The following is an 18,605-nucleotide window of genomic DNA, read 5'->3' as shown; positions in this document are numbered from 1 at the left end:
ATGAAGAAATTGAAGATGAAGATGAGTAAAATAAGTTTTTAGTCCTCATAAATTATTAAAATTTTTAAATAATTTGTATTTGTGAGTAATTGCAACAACGCAATCACTATGAATACTACATATAACGAGACAAAAAAATATAATCCAATCATTGAGAAGAGGTTTTTCTTTTTGTACATAAGAATAAATCACTACAAAAGATAAGTAAAAGCAAATGATCTATCTTCATATTTAATACATGACATAGCATTATAGCTTTATTTGAACCTTTCAGAATAATGGATATATGAAAGTGTATTTGTAAACCACCCAAAAATTAAAGTGCGTCAGAACTAATTTTGTGGCATTCATAAAGCTGTATAGCTAGCACTACATGTTGTATATACTATTTAAGTACAGTTTTTCATCAAAAAAAGCTAAATATTTGAACCTTCACTTATCAATTCGTTCAACCTTCAGGAAGTAAGCAGCTGCTGCAAGTAGGATGATAAATAGGGAAATCCACAAGCTCACCCCTCCTTAAAACAAGAAAGAAAATAAGAAAATAGAAAACAGAACTATGAGTCATGTTAAATGAACCACTCCACTTGATGCATGACAAACACAACATACATTTATAAAATTACATAACTTAATGAACTAATCAATGATAGCTTCTTGGTGTGGGGTAGAATTGGAAGTTGCTACCTTAAAAAACCTAATAATTTTATTGTACAGGTAATGTTACTGTTCAAGTTTTTTTTAAAATGAATCAAGATACTGATAGGCTGAAAAACTAAATCAAAATTTGAGTTCCACAAAACAATATTAGACCTGTTAACCAATTGAGAACATATGTTTGGTGTTACGATGTCAACAAATCATGAAATATGCACATACCACTTTTGTTCTTCTCTTCAATTATTGTTACCCTAGCACTTGAATCCCAGGATACAGAAGCCAAGGCCCTGAATCAGAAGCCACAAGTATGACTATTTTTAAACAGGACATAAGACAGTAAATTTCTACCATCAGGAAAAAATGTATATATACATTGACCTCAACCTTGAATCAGGGGAAAATGCCAAAGCAGTTACTATGCCAATGTGAGCCTTTTTAACCATGGTCTGAATCTGCATATTTGTTGAACTTACGATTACAATGTCTCCTGAAGGTGTTCCACTGCATGTCAAACCACCAAAACAGAAGAAAAAAAAAAGTTCATGTTAAAGTGCAACGTTGATTTCTGGAGGTAAACCACGAAAGTTAAATCACCACTTTGCTTCCAGGTAGCTTAATATAAAGATTAGGGTGCCATTGTAAGCATTAGAAAAATACAGATTAAAATATGCACCATGCAAGAAACTTTCCATCAGCTGAGACATTCAAAGCAGAGATTGCATCTCGAGTAATATACTTTGAGCCCATCCTTTCCCATGTTGGTGTATTCCAGGTCAGGATGCTTCCACGATTATCTATAAACAATAAGATACTTGTGTCAGTTCATTAAGATTCAATTTCAAAGAGACTTTATTTTTCTGCAAACTATTTACCTGCCATGGCAGCAATATATAGTACTCGAGTGCTATCATTTGTTTGGGAGAATCTGCAAGCGCTAAAGATTTCACGCTGTATGAAATTCAACAAAGTTTTATTAGTGTAATTAATGACCAAGCAATCACCATGTCGGCTAACATGGAATAATATTGAGGCACCATATATTCCTATATTCAGCCAATGCCCTCTGACCACTTAGCCAGCATGCTTTATATCATTATATGGAATAAAAAAAATTCAAACAAATTTATTATAAATAAGAATATACAATCTAGAGTACAGACCAAATAAATCTGTATATGAGCTGTACTGGTTAATTATTTTATTTAGTTCAATATTTTTCATTTTATTGCCGTACATTAAGACAGTGTTGAGGCAATTCATGACATAGCAAAATCTTAACCAAATTACCGTGAAGGAAGAGAAATTTCAAACAATGTATACAAAACTATCATGCAAGTTGGTCAGTTTGTCAAGGGTCATATATTCCGTGAAGGGAATTCGGTGGCTTAGGCGCTTGCTAAGTATGGCCTATCCTTAGGAGTGGGTTTTAGATTATTTGATGTTATTCCAGACTTTTGCCTTATGTCTTTTTTCATTTGATAATCCCTCCACTGTTTATAGGAGGGGTCTCTAGGTGTCTTTAGTTTGTTTTTTGCTTGTTGCTGCAGTTTTTAACCGTCTGCTATCATTAAAAAAAACTATCATGCCAGTTCAAAGTTTAAAGTAAAAGGTTTTAATCAATTGCTTACATTTTCATTTGATAGAGAAGCTAAAACTATTGATGAAGAAACATCCCAAACCCTGCATGGGCCACCAGAACCCAAAGATACAATCCACTTACCATCGGAGCTGCAAGACAAACAAAACAAGACTATGAGGCACAATCCACCAAAAATAACGGGGTTTACTAAGACACTATCCTCTAACAACTTTTACTTCTTTTGAAGTATAAATCCAAAGAGTAACGTCTCTGAGAAATGCTTATGCTGCTATGCACATTAAACCTAAAATGCAAGTCCTTGACAGTAGAATGAGCATTAGGCTCGTTGAGAATAATTTCCATGCTAGGCCACTTGAAAACCTTTAGCTTTCCATCCTGTACTGCACCGAAATCATATGGCATGTCATAACATCAAAAATATGATCCTCCACAATTTAATGCTATTTTGTGAAAATAAAGAAAACATTGTAATACTATGGTGGAAAATTTAAGGAATCGTAAGCCCTATCCCATAAAACACAAATTCCTCACCAGTATAAACAAAAAAGCAAGACCATACATCACATAACACAATTAAATTTGAATCAAAACAGAGCAGCTCAGGTTCATGTTCATAGATAAAAGGAAATAATGTTTCTATTATGGACAAACAAATATCACATCTGTGACAAAGGAACTCATTCTTTCAGTCTACCATTATCATATATTACATTCTTTAGCATATATAACATGAGTTAACTTTTATATATTAAGGTAACACTCAAAGATTTTTCCTCTTATTAAGTGCATGGGCTCAAGCAACCAAGTGATACCATCTAAATCTATTCACGTCAAATTTTTCTTCTAAAGTGGCATCGGCTTTTATGAAGGACAGAAACAAGAGCATGTAGCTCAATCTCATTGTATATTCTTTAATTGAACACGAAGTACAGTGATAATTAACAAAAGGAGATATTTTCCCTACATCATCTTTTTCCTTTTATGACACTTCAAATTATCATTAGTGTTACAAACAGTTTTTTATTTTTCATTTATGTAAGTGTGAAGGAAGCTTATACCTCCCCACCAGCAGCTAGTGCAGTACCATCATTGTTGAATGCCAATGCTAATTGCAGTCCAACATCCTCCAACTGGGTTAGCACTTTCTCTGATGACTTGAGACCCAATTGATGAATTTCAGAATTCTTGTTTAGATCCCAGTCAAACCATCTGCATGAACAAGGCTTAATATTGATCAATACTCCATAGTTAGATGCAAGCAACAGTGCAAAAGAAAATAAAACAAGAGAATAAGGTTATTCAAACAAGAGACCACAGAAATCAAATCCACATGAATTCTTGAATCGAGGAAGAAGAGTAAGTCATCTATGTACCGGTTGGTCAGAGAGGGAATTGGATGCGGCATCAAAGTGCGCGAGCAAGACAGCATTGCGGATGCCGCTGCGGCCTTGTCCGCCGCCACCGGCGAAGACAAGGTAGCTGCCGCCGGGAGTGTCCGGCTCCGGCTCGGAATCGTGATCGGTGTTGGGGAAGCCAAGCAACAGAGTATAAAGGAACACGGTATTTCTTCAACTGCGGAGGGTCGGGGATGTGTCTTTTCCCCATTCTCTCTCCCTCTGTTACGAAGCAAACTGAATAGGAACAAGATTGTGGTTTTGATTCGTGGGGAAGAAGGAACGTAGTGTTTCACTGTCTTCTGCTCTTCAAATTTTTTGTTTCATTTTCTTTTAGTAGACTTTCATTTTTTGAGCTTGACCTCTTTTTTTTTTTTTTTAAGCAAGCTCCTATTATAATTTGGAGGCCAACAAAGTTAACTCAAAAGTTAAAAGCGGCTTTACCTCTTATATATGATATCTATGTTGATCTTCTAACACCCCCTCACGCCTAATACTTTGAGTTTGAGGCTTCACACACTATCATTAAAATTTTATGTTTTCATTTAATGTGTTAATTCAGGTCTCACAAATCAAATTGTGTCATGTAAGTATGCATGAGTATATCAATTATAATCTTACATGTGAAGAATAAGTTTGAGCGTTTGTAGACACCTATAACCTTAGAAATAGATTTATGATCTGTTTAAATATTTTAATACGAAGTATGATTTTAAATAGACTATCTAGTCCTTAAAACCCAATATAATGATTTACTTTCACTCATAACTATTAGCTTATAATTTTATTAGTGTGTTTTCTAGAGCGATTTCTGTTAATTTAACTCATTAGCCTATAAGTTTGATAGTCTCTCCACCTATAAGCTTGTTGAAAGACGTAAAAAGTCTGGCTACGAAACCTGCTTTTAAATAGGTTACTTGAAAAAACCAAACTTTCAGAATGATCAAATCATACTCGAAAAAAGCCCATGGTAAGTTACATGTTGTAAGCTGGTTATAAATAATTTATTTACATAAAATCTACTTTGGTCCGACCTATTATCACCTCTATTTACACGAGTGACTTTTAAACAACATAACACAACAATTTGACTAATGACTCTAGAAAAGAGACATCAGATGGAAATGTTTTTTGTTTGAGACAAGTGTCCTCTTTTGAGTCAATCTTATTCGAATCGGAAACACCTACATCATGGTGAGGCTAACTCTTACAGCGGAGGTTTTTTCATCCATAAGACTCAAACCCGAGACCTTGCTTAATGAGAGTTTGATACAAAATAATGTGTTTTAATTCAAGAAATTTTAAAGCACATGAATTTCTTTTTTCTTGAAGGGACATGATATTTTAGACCAAAGTTTACTGCCAAAAGGCAAATGAAAATTTTATGGGTTAAAGTTCTGTACACTATGGGTATAAATTTCATTTACAAAGTTGTCCAATTAATTTTCACTGGAAAATAATTTTTATTTTAATTAAAAATAAAAATGAATGTAAGTAATAACTATCCTACATGGCATAATACAATTGGATGTCACTACATCATACCATTAAACCCCAAGTTTACTACCAAAAGCAAAAAAAATAAAAATCGAGAGAAACTTGGGGTTAAATTGTAGACATCAACTCCTCCCTGAGCCACTGTTAGCGTCTTCCTTCTCGGCGTTCAATCCACACCGCCACCACCTCCACCACCGTGCTTCTCTTCTCGCTTCACAAAGGTATTCTTCTCTTCTGTTTTCTTTTCATTCCTGCTATGCAATGCATTCACTCAGTAGGCACTGTTTCGGGTTTCAATTCATCAAATCAAATATCGCGATGCTTATAACAATTTGTCATTTTTGTCAATCCATTCATCCATTTTCACTTTCAATTCCCCTTTCGATGCACTCATAGGGCGAATTTTGGGGTTAATTTTCGATTTTCATTTGCTGAAACCAGTAGTTGACCTAGATCTGTGGAGTAATTAGGGTTTGATCAATTAGGATCGTGTTTAATTGGGATTAACTACCTCATTCTTTGTGAGTTAATTTCAGCTTCTGGGTAATTCTGTATGTTTCATTTTATGATAGATATCGTTAGCGAATGCAACATTTAACAGTAGCTGTAATGACACCAGAAATTTTTGCTGTTGCAGAGAAACCTTGATAACCCTTTTTAAAAAGCTTTGAATTTTCATTGTGAAATTTTTGTTTTTTAGCATTCTACTGTATGAGCATGTTGTTAATTGCAATTGTTTTGTTTCGTGTCGAATTGAGGATTGCTGAGTGTTTTCTTTCAATTTTTTTTGTTGCTTTGTTAGATGGATTGGCAAGGGCAGAAGCTCGCGGAGCAGCTGATGCAGATTTTGTTGCTTGCGTTTGCTGTGGTTGCGTTTGCAGGTGGGTACTTCATGGCTTCTTTCCAAACGATGATGCTCACATATGCTGGTGGTGTGGTTTTCACCACACTGGTCACCGTCCCCAATTGGCCTCTTTTCAATCGCCATCCTCTAAAGTGGCTGGACCCAAGTGAGGTTGAGAAGCATCCCAAGCCACAGCCATCTGTGAATGTAGCTCCAAAGAAGAAGCCAACTAAGAAGTAGGGTATTTGTCTCATTTTTGGGGCTTAAACTTTTGTTGGTACTGGTATTTCTTCAAGGTTTAAATTGATGTTTTGACAGAAACTTGGATTTCTTATTCTCTTCCCCTTCAGGGGTAGTGGTATTACACAATACAGGGTGCCTAGTTTCTTAGACTGCAATTATATATTTGTTTTCTTTTGGATATTGCTTGTCTAGGCTAGCCATTTAAATTCTTACCTCTTTTCTAGTTTTGATCTCTTTCGTATATTTGATTATATTATATAGTGGGGGTAGAACATGGCTTCTGACTTGGTGTTAGTGCACGCCTGCACGGTGTTAATCATTCGCATGACATTATAGCCAAAGTATTTCATAAGCTATTCAAATATAATCTTCAATCTGGAGTCATGAATTAATATGTTGCTTGTTAGGCTTTTGGTAGTTAACAGACCTGCTTACATTGTTGATGCTCAGTCAGCAACATCGTAGTGATCCACACAAAACCCAAAGCAAAATCCTAGTGATCCACACAAAACCCAAACCCTAAAGAAGCATGTAAACCTCTCTGTAAATAAAGTAAAGTAGTTTTCCAAGACAATCTATTGTTACCTCTCCAATTGGTTACATGTCCCTTATCTACCCTTGATTTTGGAGTGCCACCATATTTCTGTTATTGTCGATGCATTTCTCAAAGAAATTGGTTTTATATCATAAGCTAAAGAATTTTCGTTGCTTTAGTTATATGTACACAGATCTTTTTGTTTGTCTTTCAGGGTGTTAGTTTAAGCTTTCCTTGGTACTAGTATTTCTTTGAAGTTCAAATTGATGTTGTCAAAAGCATGCACTTCTTGGTGCTTGTTTGGATTTTGTTGAACTCATGTGTCAAAATTTTGCTTTCCGGTTCATGTTGAACTCAACATGACAAATTATAGTTTATTTGTTAATACATTGAGATACGTGAAATCGCACATTTGCATCAACACGAAAACAAATATATTTTCTTCCCCTTGGTGGTATGGCTATTGCACAATACAGGGTGCTTGATTTCTTAATCTGGAACCATATGGTATCATTTTGCACACAGCCTGTCTTTATTAGCCATTTAACTCTTTACCTGCTTTCTAGTTTTGCTCTCTTTCATATGTTAATAATATATTAGGTGCAGATGAACATTTGCCATCTGACTGTTGTGTTTGTGTTGGTGTAATTGACATTGAGCAAAAGGATTTCATGAATTAGTTTGTTGCTTGTTAGACTTTTGATGATTAACAGACCTAGTACATGGTTCAGGGGATGTTAATGGAATTCTCTGATCGTTAATCTTCTCCCTCATTTTTTTTTTTAAATTTCATTATTCACTTCAAAGGAGTTAAATTTTAAACTTTTATAGCTTCCTCTTTTAACCAAAAAAAAAAATTAAACTTCTATATTTCCTACTTGACTCATTTAGCTTGTTAGTAAAATGGGATAGTCCGCAGATAGTGTTAATTTTTTTTTTTTTGAAGAAGCAAATAGTGTTAATGGTTATTTAACAATTGTCAAGTCTTAAAAAAATATTCATAAATTTTTTAACTGCTTAAATTATTTTCATATTATTACTCAAATGTTTTTTTGTTCTTAAGTTTAGATTTGATGGCTTTGGACTTTGGACTTTGGACTTTGGAAGCCTTTCTTTTCGTATTTAGGTATCTCTTCCATTTGTCATTAATCTTTGAAGTTTCTATAACTCTGATGAAAAGAAAAAAAAGATCGTTCGTTAGTTTTGTTTTGTGTCTGTGCTCGCTTGTCAGGCTATGATGGTTTTTTTTTTACTTCCTTTCCCAACAGTACTAGGATTAAACACTTAAAGGGTTACCAGCTGCAATTACATTAATGTGTCTGAAATTCTATGGAGTGATACTACAATGCAATCAGATAAAGCATTAAGAACACAGCATGCTCTACTAAAAAAGCCATACAAAGACCCTAAGTTCCTGTGAACAATGAAACAAACTGATTGTATGAGCAGAAATAGTTTTTTTCTTTCTTTTTTTAATCGGCAGCTCCATATTTTGCAATTCATCAAGCTCCCTTGGAGTTGCGCCAGGTTTTCTTGAAGGTTAAACAGATCGAGGCCATTTAATAAGTATATTTTTGTCGAAGCCACTTAAGAAGAGGTAAACGGGGGCTATGTTTAAAAAGGCCAGATTGGGTGCTTAATTGGCTCTTAAACAGTGTGGTTGACTAATTTATTGATCCTTAAGAAATCTTCAAAAGCCAATTAGGCAAAGGAATCTGCCCACCTTATCTATATCTGCTGACTACGTACATTAATGCTTGGGTATGCTTGATCGAAAAAAGAATGTTAATCTCTGCCCATCCATCTATATCTGCTGACTGTTATGGATTATTCAGCACTTGTATATTGCATGAGGGAAGGAGAAAAATATATTAAAGATAGATGAGATATTGGGAAATGGCCGTTGTTAGGAATTAGGATAATGATGTGCTCGTGAAGAAGTTAGATTGTTGGAATGAAAAGGAAAGAGACAGAAAAACATATCACTTTTTTTTTATCTTTAACTACTATAAATTTGTTCAAAAAATTGTGGTGAATTTTTTTAGAGTTTTATTTTTCCAGTCAATAGAATATTTCATTGAAATAAATAAACCAGAAGATCCGACCGAATAGAGCATTGAAAAATTGTGACGGTTTCATAACGCTACTTTAATTTCTTTTTGAAAAATATGACTGATATGTAACACCCATTACCATCAACTGATCAAGATGACAAGTGTAGATTCTTATCCAGTCTTTTTCAACTATTGAGCTAACACGCTTTGGTTAGTGCAATTATCAAATGTATGATCCAGTTATCAAAGTCCCCTTGAGCAGTTGTAATTCTTAGACCATTATGCATAATAAAAGGGTGCTTTGCTTTGATTCCATAGACCATATGGCTCTCATTTATTGACTTATAGTATGTTTGATTTAATGTGGAATGATCTAAATTTTTTTCTAATGAAAAATTCTTAAGTTTGATGAAATGTGTTTTTAATTAGATGCAATTCATGACTCAGAAGATGCAACTCAAACTGAACCCTACCGTTACCTTAGTTTATTTCTATCAAAAGCTCCTTTAATTCTCTACCGATGAAGATGGTAAAGGCAGAAAAGTCAAATAATGTGATGAATTTTCAACGTCTTTTGAGGGTTGCACTTGCAGTGTCATTATGCTACACAACACATGATCAAGTGGGCTTTTTATAGATTGTGTGCCCGGGAGTTGCCACTTTCCATCACCACCGGGCCCTCCCTTTTACATATTTCTCCATTAAATTGAGTTTTGTAATTGAGAAAAGGGAGAATCTTGGTAGATATCCCTTATGGCTTATAGTCATAGAGTACATATTTCAAATGAAAGGAAAGAGAAAAGTAAGTAAAAAATGAAGTAGGTCATAAAATGTGATAAAGGAAATAAAATAAAATTAAAATGAGGTAGAGTTTAATTTGGTAAATGCTTAATTTTTCTTAAGCAATGTCTCGAGTTCAAATCTTGAATATGAAAAATTTCTGTTGAGATAAAAGTATCACTAGAATATAAATGTTATCGATTCGAACATGATTCATTGCATTAACAAATAACATAATATAAAACAAAAAACGTGCACTTCTTGGTGCGTGTTTGGATTTTGTTGAACTCAATGTGTCAAAATTTTGCTTTTCAGCTCATGTTGAACTCAATGTGACAAATGATAGTTTATTCGTTAATACATTGAGATACGTGAAATCGCACATTTGCATCAACGCGAAAACAAATATATTTTCTTCCCCTTGGTGGTATGGCTATTGCACAATACAGGGTGCTCGATTTCTTAATCTGGAACCATATGTATGTACTCCCTCCGTTCATATTTAACTGTCTAGGAAGAGAAGAAACACACATATTAAGGAGTGCAGTTAATTTTGTTACTTTTCATAAAAGTATTACTTGATTTCCTATTTCAGCCTTTAAAATGTATATTATGTTTCCTCATTTATTGTTTCTGCAAGAGAATTTCTTGGAAAAACATAATTTAATGCTCTCTTGAAACTCTAAGTGGACAGATATATAGGAACAAATTTGTTTCTTCAAAATGGACAGTTAATAAGGAACGGAGGGAGTATCATTTTGCACACGGCCTGTCTTTACTAGCCATTCAACTCTTTACCTGCTTTCTAGTTTTGTTCTCTTTCATATGTTAATAATATATTAGGTGCAGATGGTGTTTTTTTTTTTATATATATTTTGAGATAATTAGTTGTTTCTTTGCACAATCGTCCTTATAAAATCACATAAATTCTCCCACCCCCTCTCTCTTTGTCGCCCTTATTTGTCCCTTGTCACCTTTGCCTTGCCACACCTCTCAGCCCGCCCCTAACCCACCTCACCCAACCCCCACCTCACCCTCCGCCACCTATGCCCGCCCCACCCACTTCTCCACTTGCCCCCAACCCACCTCCCACCCTGTCGATTGCCTCCCTAGAAGTACGAAGTCCAATTCCCACTAAGAAGTCCTTAGCCCAACCCCTGCCGCAACCCCTCTGCCTACATCATTCCTCATAGTCGCATTTTTCGTCGCACCTGAAGCCACCCCTCTTCTAGTCAAGCAATACTTCTGATTTAAGATACATAACATCTCTAAATTAGGAGTATTGTTTGGCTTGGACGAAAGCGACCAATTTAAAGCCTAAGTGAAAAAACGAATGTTACTCATCATCAAATTTGCATTGATAGCCAACATTAGTGTCAACCATCTCATCATAATTAGAGTCGACTTATATGATCAGTACTAACGGAATGGCTAAATTGTTGGTCATCTTATCAAGCGTGTAGTGTCGGCTTTTGCGAAGCTAACTTAACAAACACACTTAGGGAGTTAGGTGATTTGCGTAAACAACTTAATTAAGCGTTCATTCATAAACTAATTTGAGAAGTTTATTGAAATAAGTTATTCGTAAATACTAATTAGAATAATTTATGAATATAAGTTTATAAATATGTTATAAGTTATTCACATCAATTTCTCTTAAATACTTGTATTTACTCTTATTTTAAAAAACTTTTGTTAAAATACACAAAAATACTTGATAATACACCCAAAATTCGAGAGATTTAGACTGCTCGATGTATAACAAGTTAACAACAAAAAAGATTGCCTACTGAAAGAGAGAGGTAGTTGATGGTAATTGAAAACAACACAAGCGTTCAACATCTAATAAACTGGGAACCATTGTTCACCATACACATGTACATATGCTGAACTTCATCAAAGTTGAACCACATGCACTCTAAAATCTAGATGACAAATATGATAAGGCTATCAGCGTATGCTTCATCCAAATTCAATTAACACATCAATTGGAATATGAAATTTGTGGTCATTACTCATTTACTCTCAGCTAGCAATAGAATCAGTGACTAACCTAGGTTTCCACACAAAATTTAGACCTTCAATTCCAAAAAAAATGGGGACATTATTCTGATTCTCGAAGCGATTGGTCCTAATGAAGTGGCGAGTCATAATAGCAAGAGAACCAAAAAAATCATAGATTCCTCTAGTGGGACATTAACGTGACAGATCAGAATTATATTTTCCATATTTGGAAAAAATAATCATATTCTTTCAATTTTTTTGCTCACTTGGTATGTGAAAATTACACTAAATTCCAAACAATATTGATGCACAAGATATCATGCAAGAAAAACTAAACTCCTTCTCACTAATCAGATCATCAACATGCACATTGGTGGTCATTTTATTCTAGAAATATACAATTTGTTACATTGATAAAATAATTCCGTTTATGTGTGAAGACCAATTTGTGGCTGCTAAAATTGCCACAAATTGAAAAAATATATGATTTTTTAAGAAAAAATTCTTAAAGATTTTTTCATGGAGACTTTCCTATGAGAAAGTATATAATTATATTAAAAGAAAATAGAGTGTGGAAGATTGAAATCGCATAACAATGTTGAGCTCATTTCTCTTAGATGTTCTCTACTTGAGTTAGAAATTCTTCCTTTGAAAGACTCTTCTACAAGTTTGTAATTTTGGTTTTCTTTTGTTTCATTTTCCGATGCAATAAAAATAAAGAGTGCGATAGGTTTTCTTAAAAAATATTCTGCAAATTTTCAGAAGAAAAATTGTATAGTTTTTAGTATTTCATTTTATATAGAAAAATTCGCAGTTGAATCAATGTTTCTCTTTAGCACAACCCTAAGATTTTAGGGACAATAATTAGTCCTACAGAGGTTTTATGTTTTCATAATCATAAATAATAATGTATTAATTGGTCCCATTCAAATTTATATTTAAATTCTACGTGTTTATGTATTTTCTGGTACATCAAAAATATGTTATGTATGTTTAGACATTACATATGTGTCTACATGCTAATAATATAATGGTGGAGGAAGGGACGGTTAGATAAATGAATTCTTTAATCAGAGTCAAAAGCTGTTTAATTTTAATGAGAACGCTAAACACGTTTAGCTGAGCTAGCTGTGACAGCGATCCAATTCCTATTGGAGTGTTTTGTTTGACCAAAATATCCCTACAGTTGTTAGTACTAGTTGATAACTGAAAAATAAAAAATTAATCTCTTGTTCAAAAGTTGAGTAATAAATTTTTTTCATTCACAAAAATTAATATTACGTCAATTCACTTCGTTCAATTGCATTATTTTTCTGTCATCTATCATTAAATATCTGAAAAACTAATTTGTCGATTATGTTCTGTTTTTATTTATTTTATTTCATCAGCTACTTTTAATTCTTCCTCTATATATACTATTCATTTGTGCCTAATTATCGGGGGAGTTGAAGATTTGGAATCATGTGAGTTTGGATAGCTAGTATCAATTATTAGGCCAACTATCAATTTGCTTTGGCATATACGAATAGATATCTTTTATGGTATTAGTCAATTTTCAACGGAGAGGTATTATTCATTTATTTGATACGAAACAGAATCATTTACTTGACATTATAATAAAACAATAAACAGGAAAATTGGCGTTAAAAGAGATAGAATAAACCCTTTCAAAAAAATTATTTATAAAAATCTCCCTATAATGGGGCTAAAATGGCAATAGCAATGTGTGGGGAAGGAAAATATCCATATCCACCCAGGGCGGGCTCATTTATTGAGGCTAACAGTTTTTTTTTTTTAAATGAGGCTAACAAATAATAGTTGCAAGCAATAACTCTAGCAAAAATATTTAGAAAATTATTTATATCTACTAATAGTGTAAAACATTTTTACATGGTAGTCAACCACATGGTGGTCGAATTAGGATTCAAATTATGAATTGGAAGACTTATATCATATATTTTTGTGTATTGAAGATACATATAAAAAAATCAAATCATGAATGAAAAGATAAGGTGATATATCATATAATAAACTTTAAAATAATCTAAGATGATAAAGTGATGGTGTTGAACCCTCTTCTATAAACATCGACAAGATGGCGACGACGTCTTCCATGAGTCAGTTTAAAAGTGAACTACCATGGTGCACTCCAATAATTTCATTGAAATGACAAAAATACCATTAGTTCCTCATTTTTTCCATCCTTGTCCCTCCTTTCCCAATCTGTGGCCGAGCCACACCCACACCCACCTTTCCTCCTCCCTTTTCCAAATTCACGTTAGGGTTGAAAATTGCAATCAAACACCAACCAAATATTCTAACCACAAGCATTGAATAATTCCCTTTATTTATTAATAATAATAATTATTTCCTATTCCTTCTTCTAAAACAAAACCAAAGCCTCAAATTTCTACTCGATTTCGCAATCCCAATCCCAAATCGTTTTCTTTAGAATTTTATGGATTTTTTCATCATCTGAATCAAACCAAATCCAATTCAATATCAATGAATTCGTCGCAACTTTGATTTGGAGGAACAACCGGCCTCCCCTGACCTCCGATCTCGGTTTGAAGGACAACGAAGACGACAGCTTCCACGCCGCAACCGCGTTCTGCAACAGCACCAGCTCCTCCTCCCCATTGCCGAGATCTCTCATTGAATTTCTGGGTTTGTTTTTCTTTTTTTTTTTTGAAAGGAATTTCTGGGTTTGTTTTTCATTTGTTCATTTTTCCACAATCCTCTCTATTCTCACCGAGCATCCAAATATGGGTGTTGAAGTTGCAGCTTGAGGCGGTTGCACCACTGTCTCTTGGGGTGCGGTGGCTATTGTTACTAAGAGAGGGACGATTGTCATCTCCGGCAGAATTGTTGGGGTTTCTACAAGGATGGAGAAGTGGGTAAAAGGGTATTTTGGTTATTCCAGTTATTTTTAATATTAAATCCAGACCACCTAATATTTAAATATTAAATCTAACGGTGGAAATTAAACTGTGCCACGGTGGTTCACTTTTGAACTGAACCACCGAAGCCAACACCCAAGATGGCAAAGTGCAAATTACCTTCCTACTTTCTATGCTTTGATTGATCCTAGAACATTCATAATATAATTAATTGAATCATTCATCATCATTTCCAAGGTCAATGTCATAGTCATTGGGTTCATCATCTCCATCCTCTAAAATCTCTTCAACTTCCTTTGCAGCTTCAATGATCTCTTCAACTTCACTCTCATCTCCTATTATCCTGGTCCGATATGGGCTTATTGATTAGTTGGGCTTATCAGCCTAATGTAAATATGGGTCGGGTAACTCATGGTCCGGGTGGACCGAAACTCAATCTATAAATATCAGACACCACCCAAGCGGTGGGGGATCCAACTCTTTACACAATTTCTGACTTTCTCTCTTTCTCTCTTGGCTTTCTGATTTGCTTAGCCCTGCTTCTTTAGTTCTATACCGGAACATTGGCGCCCATCGTGGGGCTTCTGTAAAATAAATCCCCACTACCACGAACAAGAGGCTATGTGATTTCTACTTCTGAGAGAGGAGGGCGAACGAAATTGAAGGGGAAGCCATGCAATCAATTTATGTCAAAATGTCAGTTTCAAAAGATGGTTGCATAGAACATCAGGAAATAGATTGAGGAAACGTGAATGAGCAGAGAAGAGAAAACGACGACAAGGGAGAAAAGTTTCGGATTCGACCTCATGACCCGTGACTATGGGGAAGAGGCGCATGTTGCCAGTTGAGCCATGGACGCCAGGACGTGAACGGAGGTCGTGGAACCCCATGGTGCTCGGGGCGGTGCGTTTTGTGGGCGGTGGAAGGGTTGAACGCAGTGGCTCGCCTTTGTCATCATCCATGCTCCTTTTCTTTCAATCCTTTTTCAATGTTGCAGTTCCCAAACTTCACAAAGGACAGAGGTCAAGTGGATTGAAGGTTGGAGGATCACAATTTGGGCTTGAAAATCAAGATGGAGAATCGCCCCTGTGTCCGGACCTGATTCAAAACCGTCAACAAATCCCAATTCATTCGATTTTGGAACTGCACAACCGCCACTTAAAGAGATGAAGCCACTACTTTTGGGTTAAAACGCCCACTCAATTTCAACCGCCACGCCCAGAATTTAAACTACCATTTTGTCTCAACTACTACTTCGGAGTTACAACCGCTCATGCTGTCTCAACCGCCACCTCAGAATCGAATTCTTCCATGCTCGACTATGAGTTACATCAAACCAAATTAATTCAGGACCAGAGAAACTGATCCTCTTTCCTTGAAATTTTCTTCTACCTTCTGTTCGGTTTTGATTCTAATAGTTTTGCACTTTGATTACCAGTAGTTCGAAATTAATTTCGTTATTCTCTTCTGTGTTGATTCAAGATGGAGAAATTGGATCAGATCAAGAAGAAGTAGTGGAGAATCGGAGTGGCACGCCAACTGTTCGACGAAATGCTTCAGAGAAACGTTGTTTCTTTGAACGCCACAGTTTTAGAATCGGCACAAGGAGGATGACTTCTTCCCTTCTGCTGGTGGTGGCACATCCAGTATAGGCGTTGCAGCAAGTGATTGCAGAGCAAAATGGCAGATTACTGATTTTGGTTAAGCAAACTGAGGCAATGGTGGCTAGTCGAACTGAATGATATTAGTGTTCGAACAAGGCTAAGAAACTGGAGTCGAAATGACACGCTGGGTTTGCACAATCTAACTTATCTTTATTTGAATTTTTATGTGTTGATGGTTTCGCATTCTGTTTCCCGTTCTGAAGATGTTTATGTTAGATGACAGTATGATGTGTTATATAACTTTGGCGATGATTGGAATAAAAGAATTGTTTCGTAGCTAACTGCTTATAATTAGTATTATGACCTGCAATGCATATAACAAGGTGTAAAGGCTTCATTGATTGTTAGTTTTGCTTGAAGCATTAATAAGTATTGTTTAGATGGTTCTATGCTTACTTGGATCCAAATTGCATATACTTGGCTCTTTAACATGCAATTCTTTGGAACTGTAATTACACTACTTCTGTAAAAAATAAGCATGTGAATCATGCATGATTTTCAAAGTGTAGTATGCTTTTGACCTTAGGTGATCCTTTGATTTGCTATGTCTTATGTAAGACGTGGACATGCACCTTATTGTGGACTTATTTTGTAATGAAATCATGAACTATACAAATGTCCCCTTGCCATGTATTGTGTTTCCTTACAATTGTTACTTGTTTCATATTTCTATGACAAAATGCAACCATGAGGGAAAGACTTGAAGAAAAAGCAGGATAAGGAGGAGCTTCCTTAAATTACCTTGGCAGGCTCCAATCACAACATGAGATGTAGCGCATTGGGTTTGCAATAATTTCTGAATTTGTTACCCTTTTGCTATCATGATATGTTTGAATGGTCAATATCAAAATGAGCTTATAACATGTGCATGACTCATATGCAAATGACTGAAACTTCTTCTATCATGCTGGTTTTTTGAAAACGTGATAGATATGTCGTTTGGACTGAATTTATTCTTGATAAATTGTTTGCTTCTGGATATATATATATGCTGTGCCATGGACTTGTGAAAATAGTTTGCGCTCAAGGTGCTTGGTGAAATGATTCAAAAGGAAACTTAATTTGTCATTTAGATATGAATATGGCATGTAGTAGCAGCAAATTGTTATATCTTCCAGTGGGGTATAGTGAATGTAGTAGCAGCAAATTGTTATGTCTTTAAATCTGGATGAAATGTTTATGTGGTTGTGTTAATCAGTAATTGAATATGAGTCTGAATGTATGTTGACATATTTGAGTTCATTATGTGAAAAATATAGTGAAATTAATCTTATCTATATTGTGAAGCTATTAAATAGAATGAGTGATTAGTTGATTTTGGTAATTGAAGAAAAATGTTAACCTTCTTTCCTAAACACTGCATATTTCTTATGCTTTATGCTTGCTGAACAGTTTTTAAAAGTGTTTAAAGGGAAATATTCCATTGTTTCTTTAAGACTTAGCTAATGGATGCTCCTTCCATGTGCTGTTACTCCCGATTAACTACAAGTTGCTTTAGAAATTACCTGCTGCAGGTTTTGATTTTGTATTGGTTAGTGAGTTGTGAGATGGAATTGTCATAAGTATGTGTGCGCATTGTGATGTAAGAAGTGGAAATATTGTTTGCCTCATTATTACATGCTGAGAAGATCAAATGTCTTTAATTTTTGGTGCAGAATGAGTTTGAATGGGTAACTTTGATATATTGTTATTGGTGTAATTTTCTCTACTGTGTTTCTGAATCAGAAGTGACTAGCTTGCGGAGACAGTAGTTGTTTCCGAGATGGAATGGTTTGACAATGGAGCGAGAAGCATGGCGGATTAAGAAGAATTAAACATCTGTTTTCCTTGTAATAGAAAAAGCAGAACAAGCAACTCTTTTCTCAGCATTATGCACTCTTTTCTCTACCCCAGGCGGGAGAGTTTTTAATGAGGCATAACCTTTCAAAAAAAATGTTCAAGTGTGCAACATTTTATTTTTTCCCATAGCGGAAACTTATCAACTAAGGTCTATCAATTGGGCGACGTCAGACAATTGAGAAAAGAGTAAGTCTCTTAAAACAAGAGCATTTGGCCACGAATTCATAAGCACAGCCTTAAATTGGATTTAAGCTTGTCCAAACTAAGCACAAGTCTCCACGCGAGCATATTAATGAAATCAAATATCGTGACTTTGATTTCCATGAGTAACTATGTCAAAAAATGAAAAATTTGACTAAGTTATATACACGAAGGCCTTATGATTCCAAAGTAGTTGATTAAGTTTAAATTTTACAAAAATTTTGAGATTCACTCAAGAGTATTTTACTATATACAGTAAAATAAGAAAGCGATGTGCTTGAATAATGATGAAGGCGGATCAATTCTGGTGAAAAGTAAAGAAACATAGAATGATTCTGATGGAAAGTTCATCTTACAAAGGATACACTACACTGAGCATAGATGAATGTG

At 34.9% G+C, this 18,605-nt stretch overlaps 2 protein-coding genes across 2 annotated transcripts; one reads left to right on the top strand and one right to left on the bottom strand.

The window, feature by feature from the left end:
- Positions 1 to 147: 147 nt before the first annotated feature.
- On the bottom strand, positions 148 to 3,967 carry LOC130716107 (SEC12-like protein 2). The gene is made up of 9 exons (XM_057566298.1): positions 3,634 to 3,967; positions 3,319 to 3,469; positions 2,544 to 2,635; positions 2,289 to 2,388; positions 1,533 to 1,608; positions 1,334 to 1,454; positions 1,045 to 1,161; positions 880 to 947; positions 148 to 518 (listed from the first exon to the last, which is right to left on the bottom strand). The coding sequence occupies exons 1-9, from the start codon at positions 3,687 to 3,689 to the stop codon at positions 433 to 435; spliced, it is 867 nt and encodes a 288-aa protein (XP_057422281.1). The 5' UTR covers positions 3,690 to 3,967; the 3' UTR covers positions 148 to 432.
- A 1,245-nt stretch (positions 3,968 to 5,212) lies between these two features.
- LOC130715707 (signal peptidase complex subunit 1-like) lies at positions 5,213 to 6,416 on the top strand. Its single transcript, XM_057565826.1, has 2 exons — positions 5,213 to 5,372; positions 5,954 to 6,416. Exon 2 carries the CDS (start codon positions 5,954 to 5,956, stop codon positions 6,233 to 6,235), a length of 282 nt encoding a protein of 93 aa, XP_057421809.1. The 5' UTR covers positions 5,213 to 5,372; the 3' UTR covers positions 6,236 to 6,416.
- The last annotated feature ends 12,189 nt before the right edge of the window (positions 6,417 to 18,605 follow it).

Source organism: Lotus japonicus, chromosome 4, assembly GCF_012489685.1.
Source record: "Lotus japonicus ecotype B-129 chromosome 4, LjGifu_v1.2".
Lineage (NCBI taxonomy): Eukaryota > Viridiplantae > Streptophyta > Magnoliopsida > Fabales > Fabaceae > Lotus > Lotus japonicus.
Note: the sequence above shows the minus strand (reverse complement) of the source record. Positions and strands in the feature narration are given on the sequence as shown.

Bases quoted from the DNA above. Each gene is read 5' to 3' on its own strand.
- LOC130716107 (XM_057566298.1), bottom strand. From the start codon at position 3,689: ATGCTGTCTTGCTCGCGCACTTTGATGCCGCATCCAATTCCCTCTCTG. The intron at 2,389-2,543 runs GTTTAATGTGCA...TTTGTCTTGCAG, and splicing joins GTCAAGGACTTGCATTTTAG to CTCCGATGGTAAGTGGATTG. The intron at 1,162-1,333 runs GTGCATATTTTA...TTTGACATGCAG, and splicing joins GATGGAAAGTTTCTTGCATG to TGGAACACCTTCAGGAGACA.
- LOC130715707 (XM_057565826.1), top strand. From the start codon at position 5,954: ATGGATTGGCAAGGGCAGAAGCTCGCGGAGCAGCTGATGCAGATTTTG.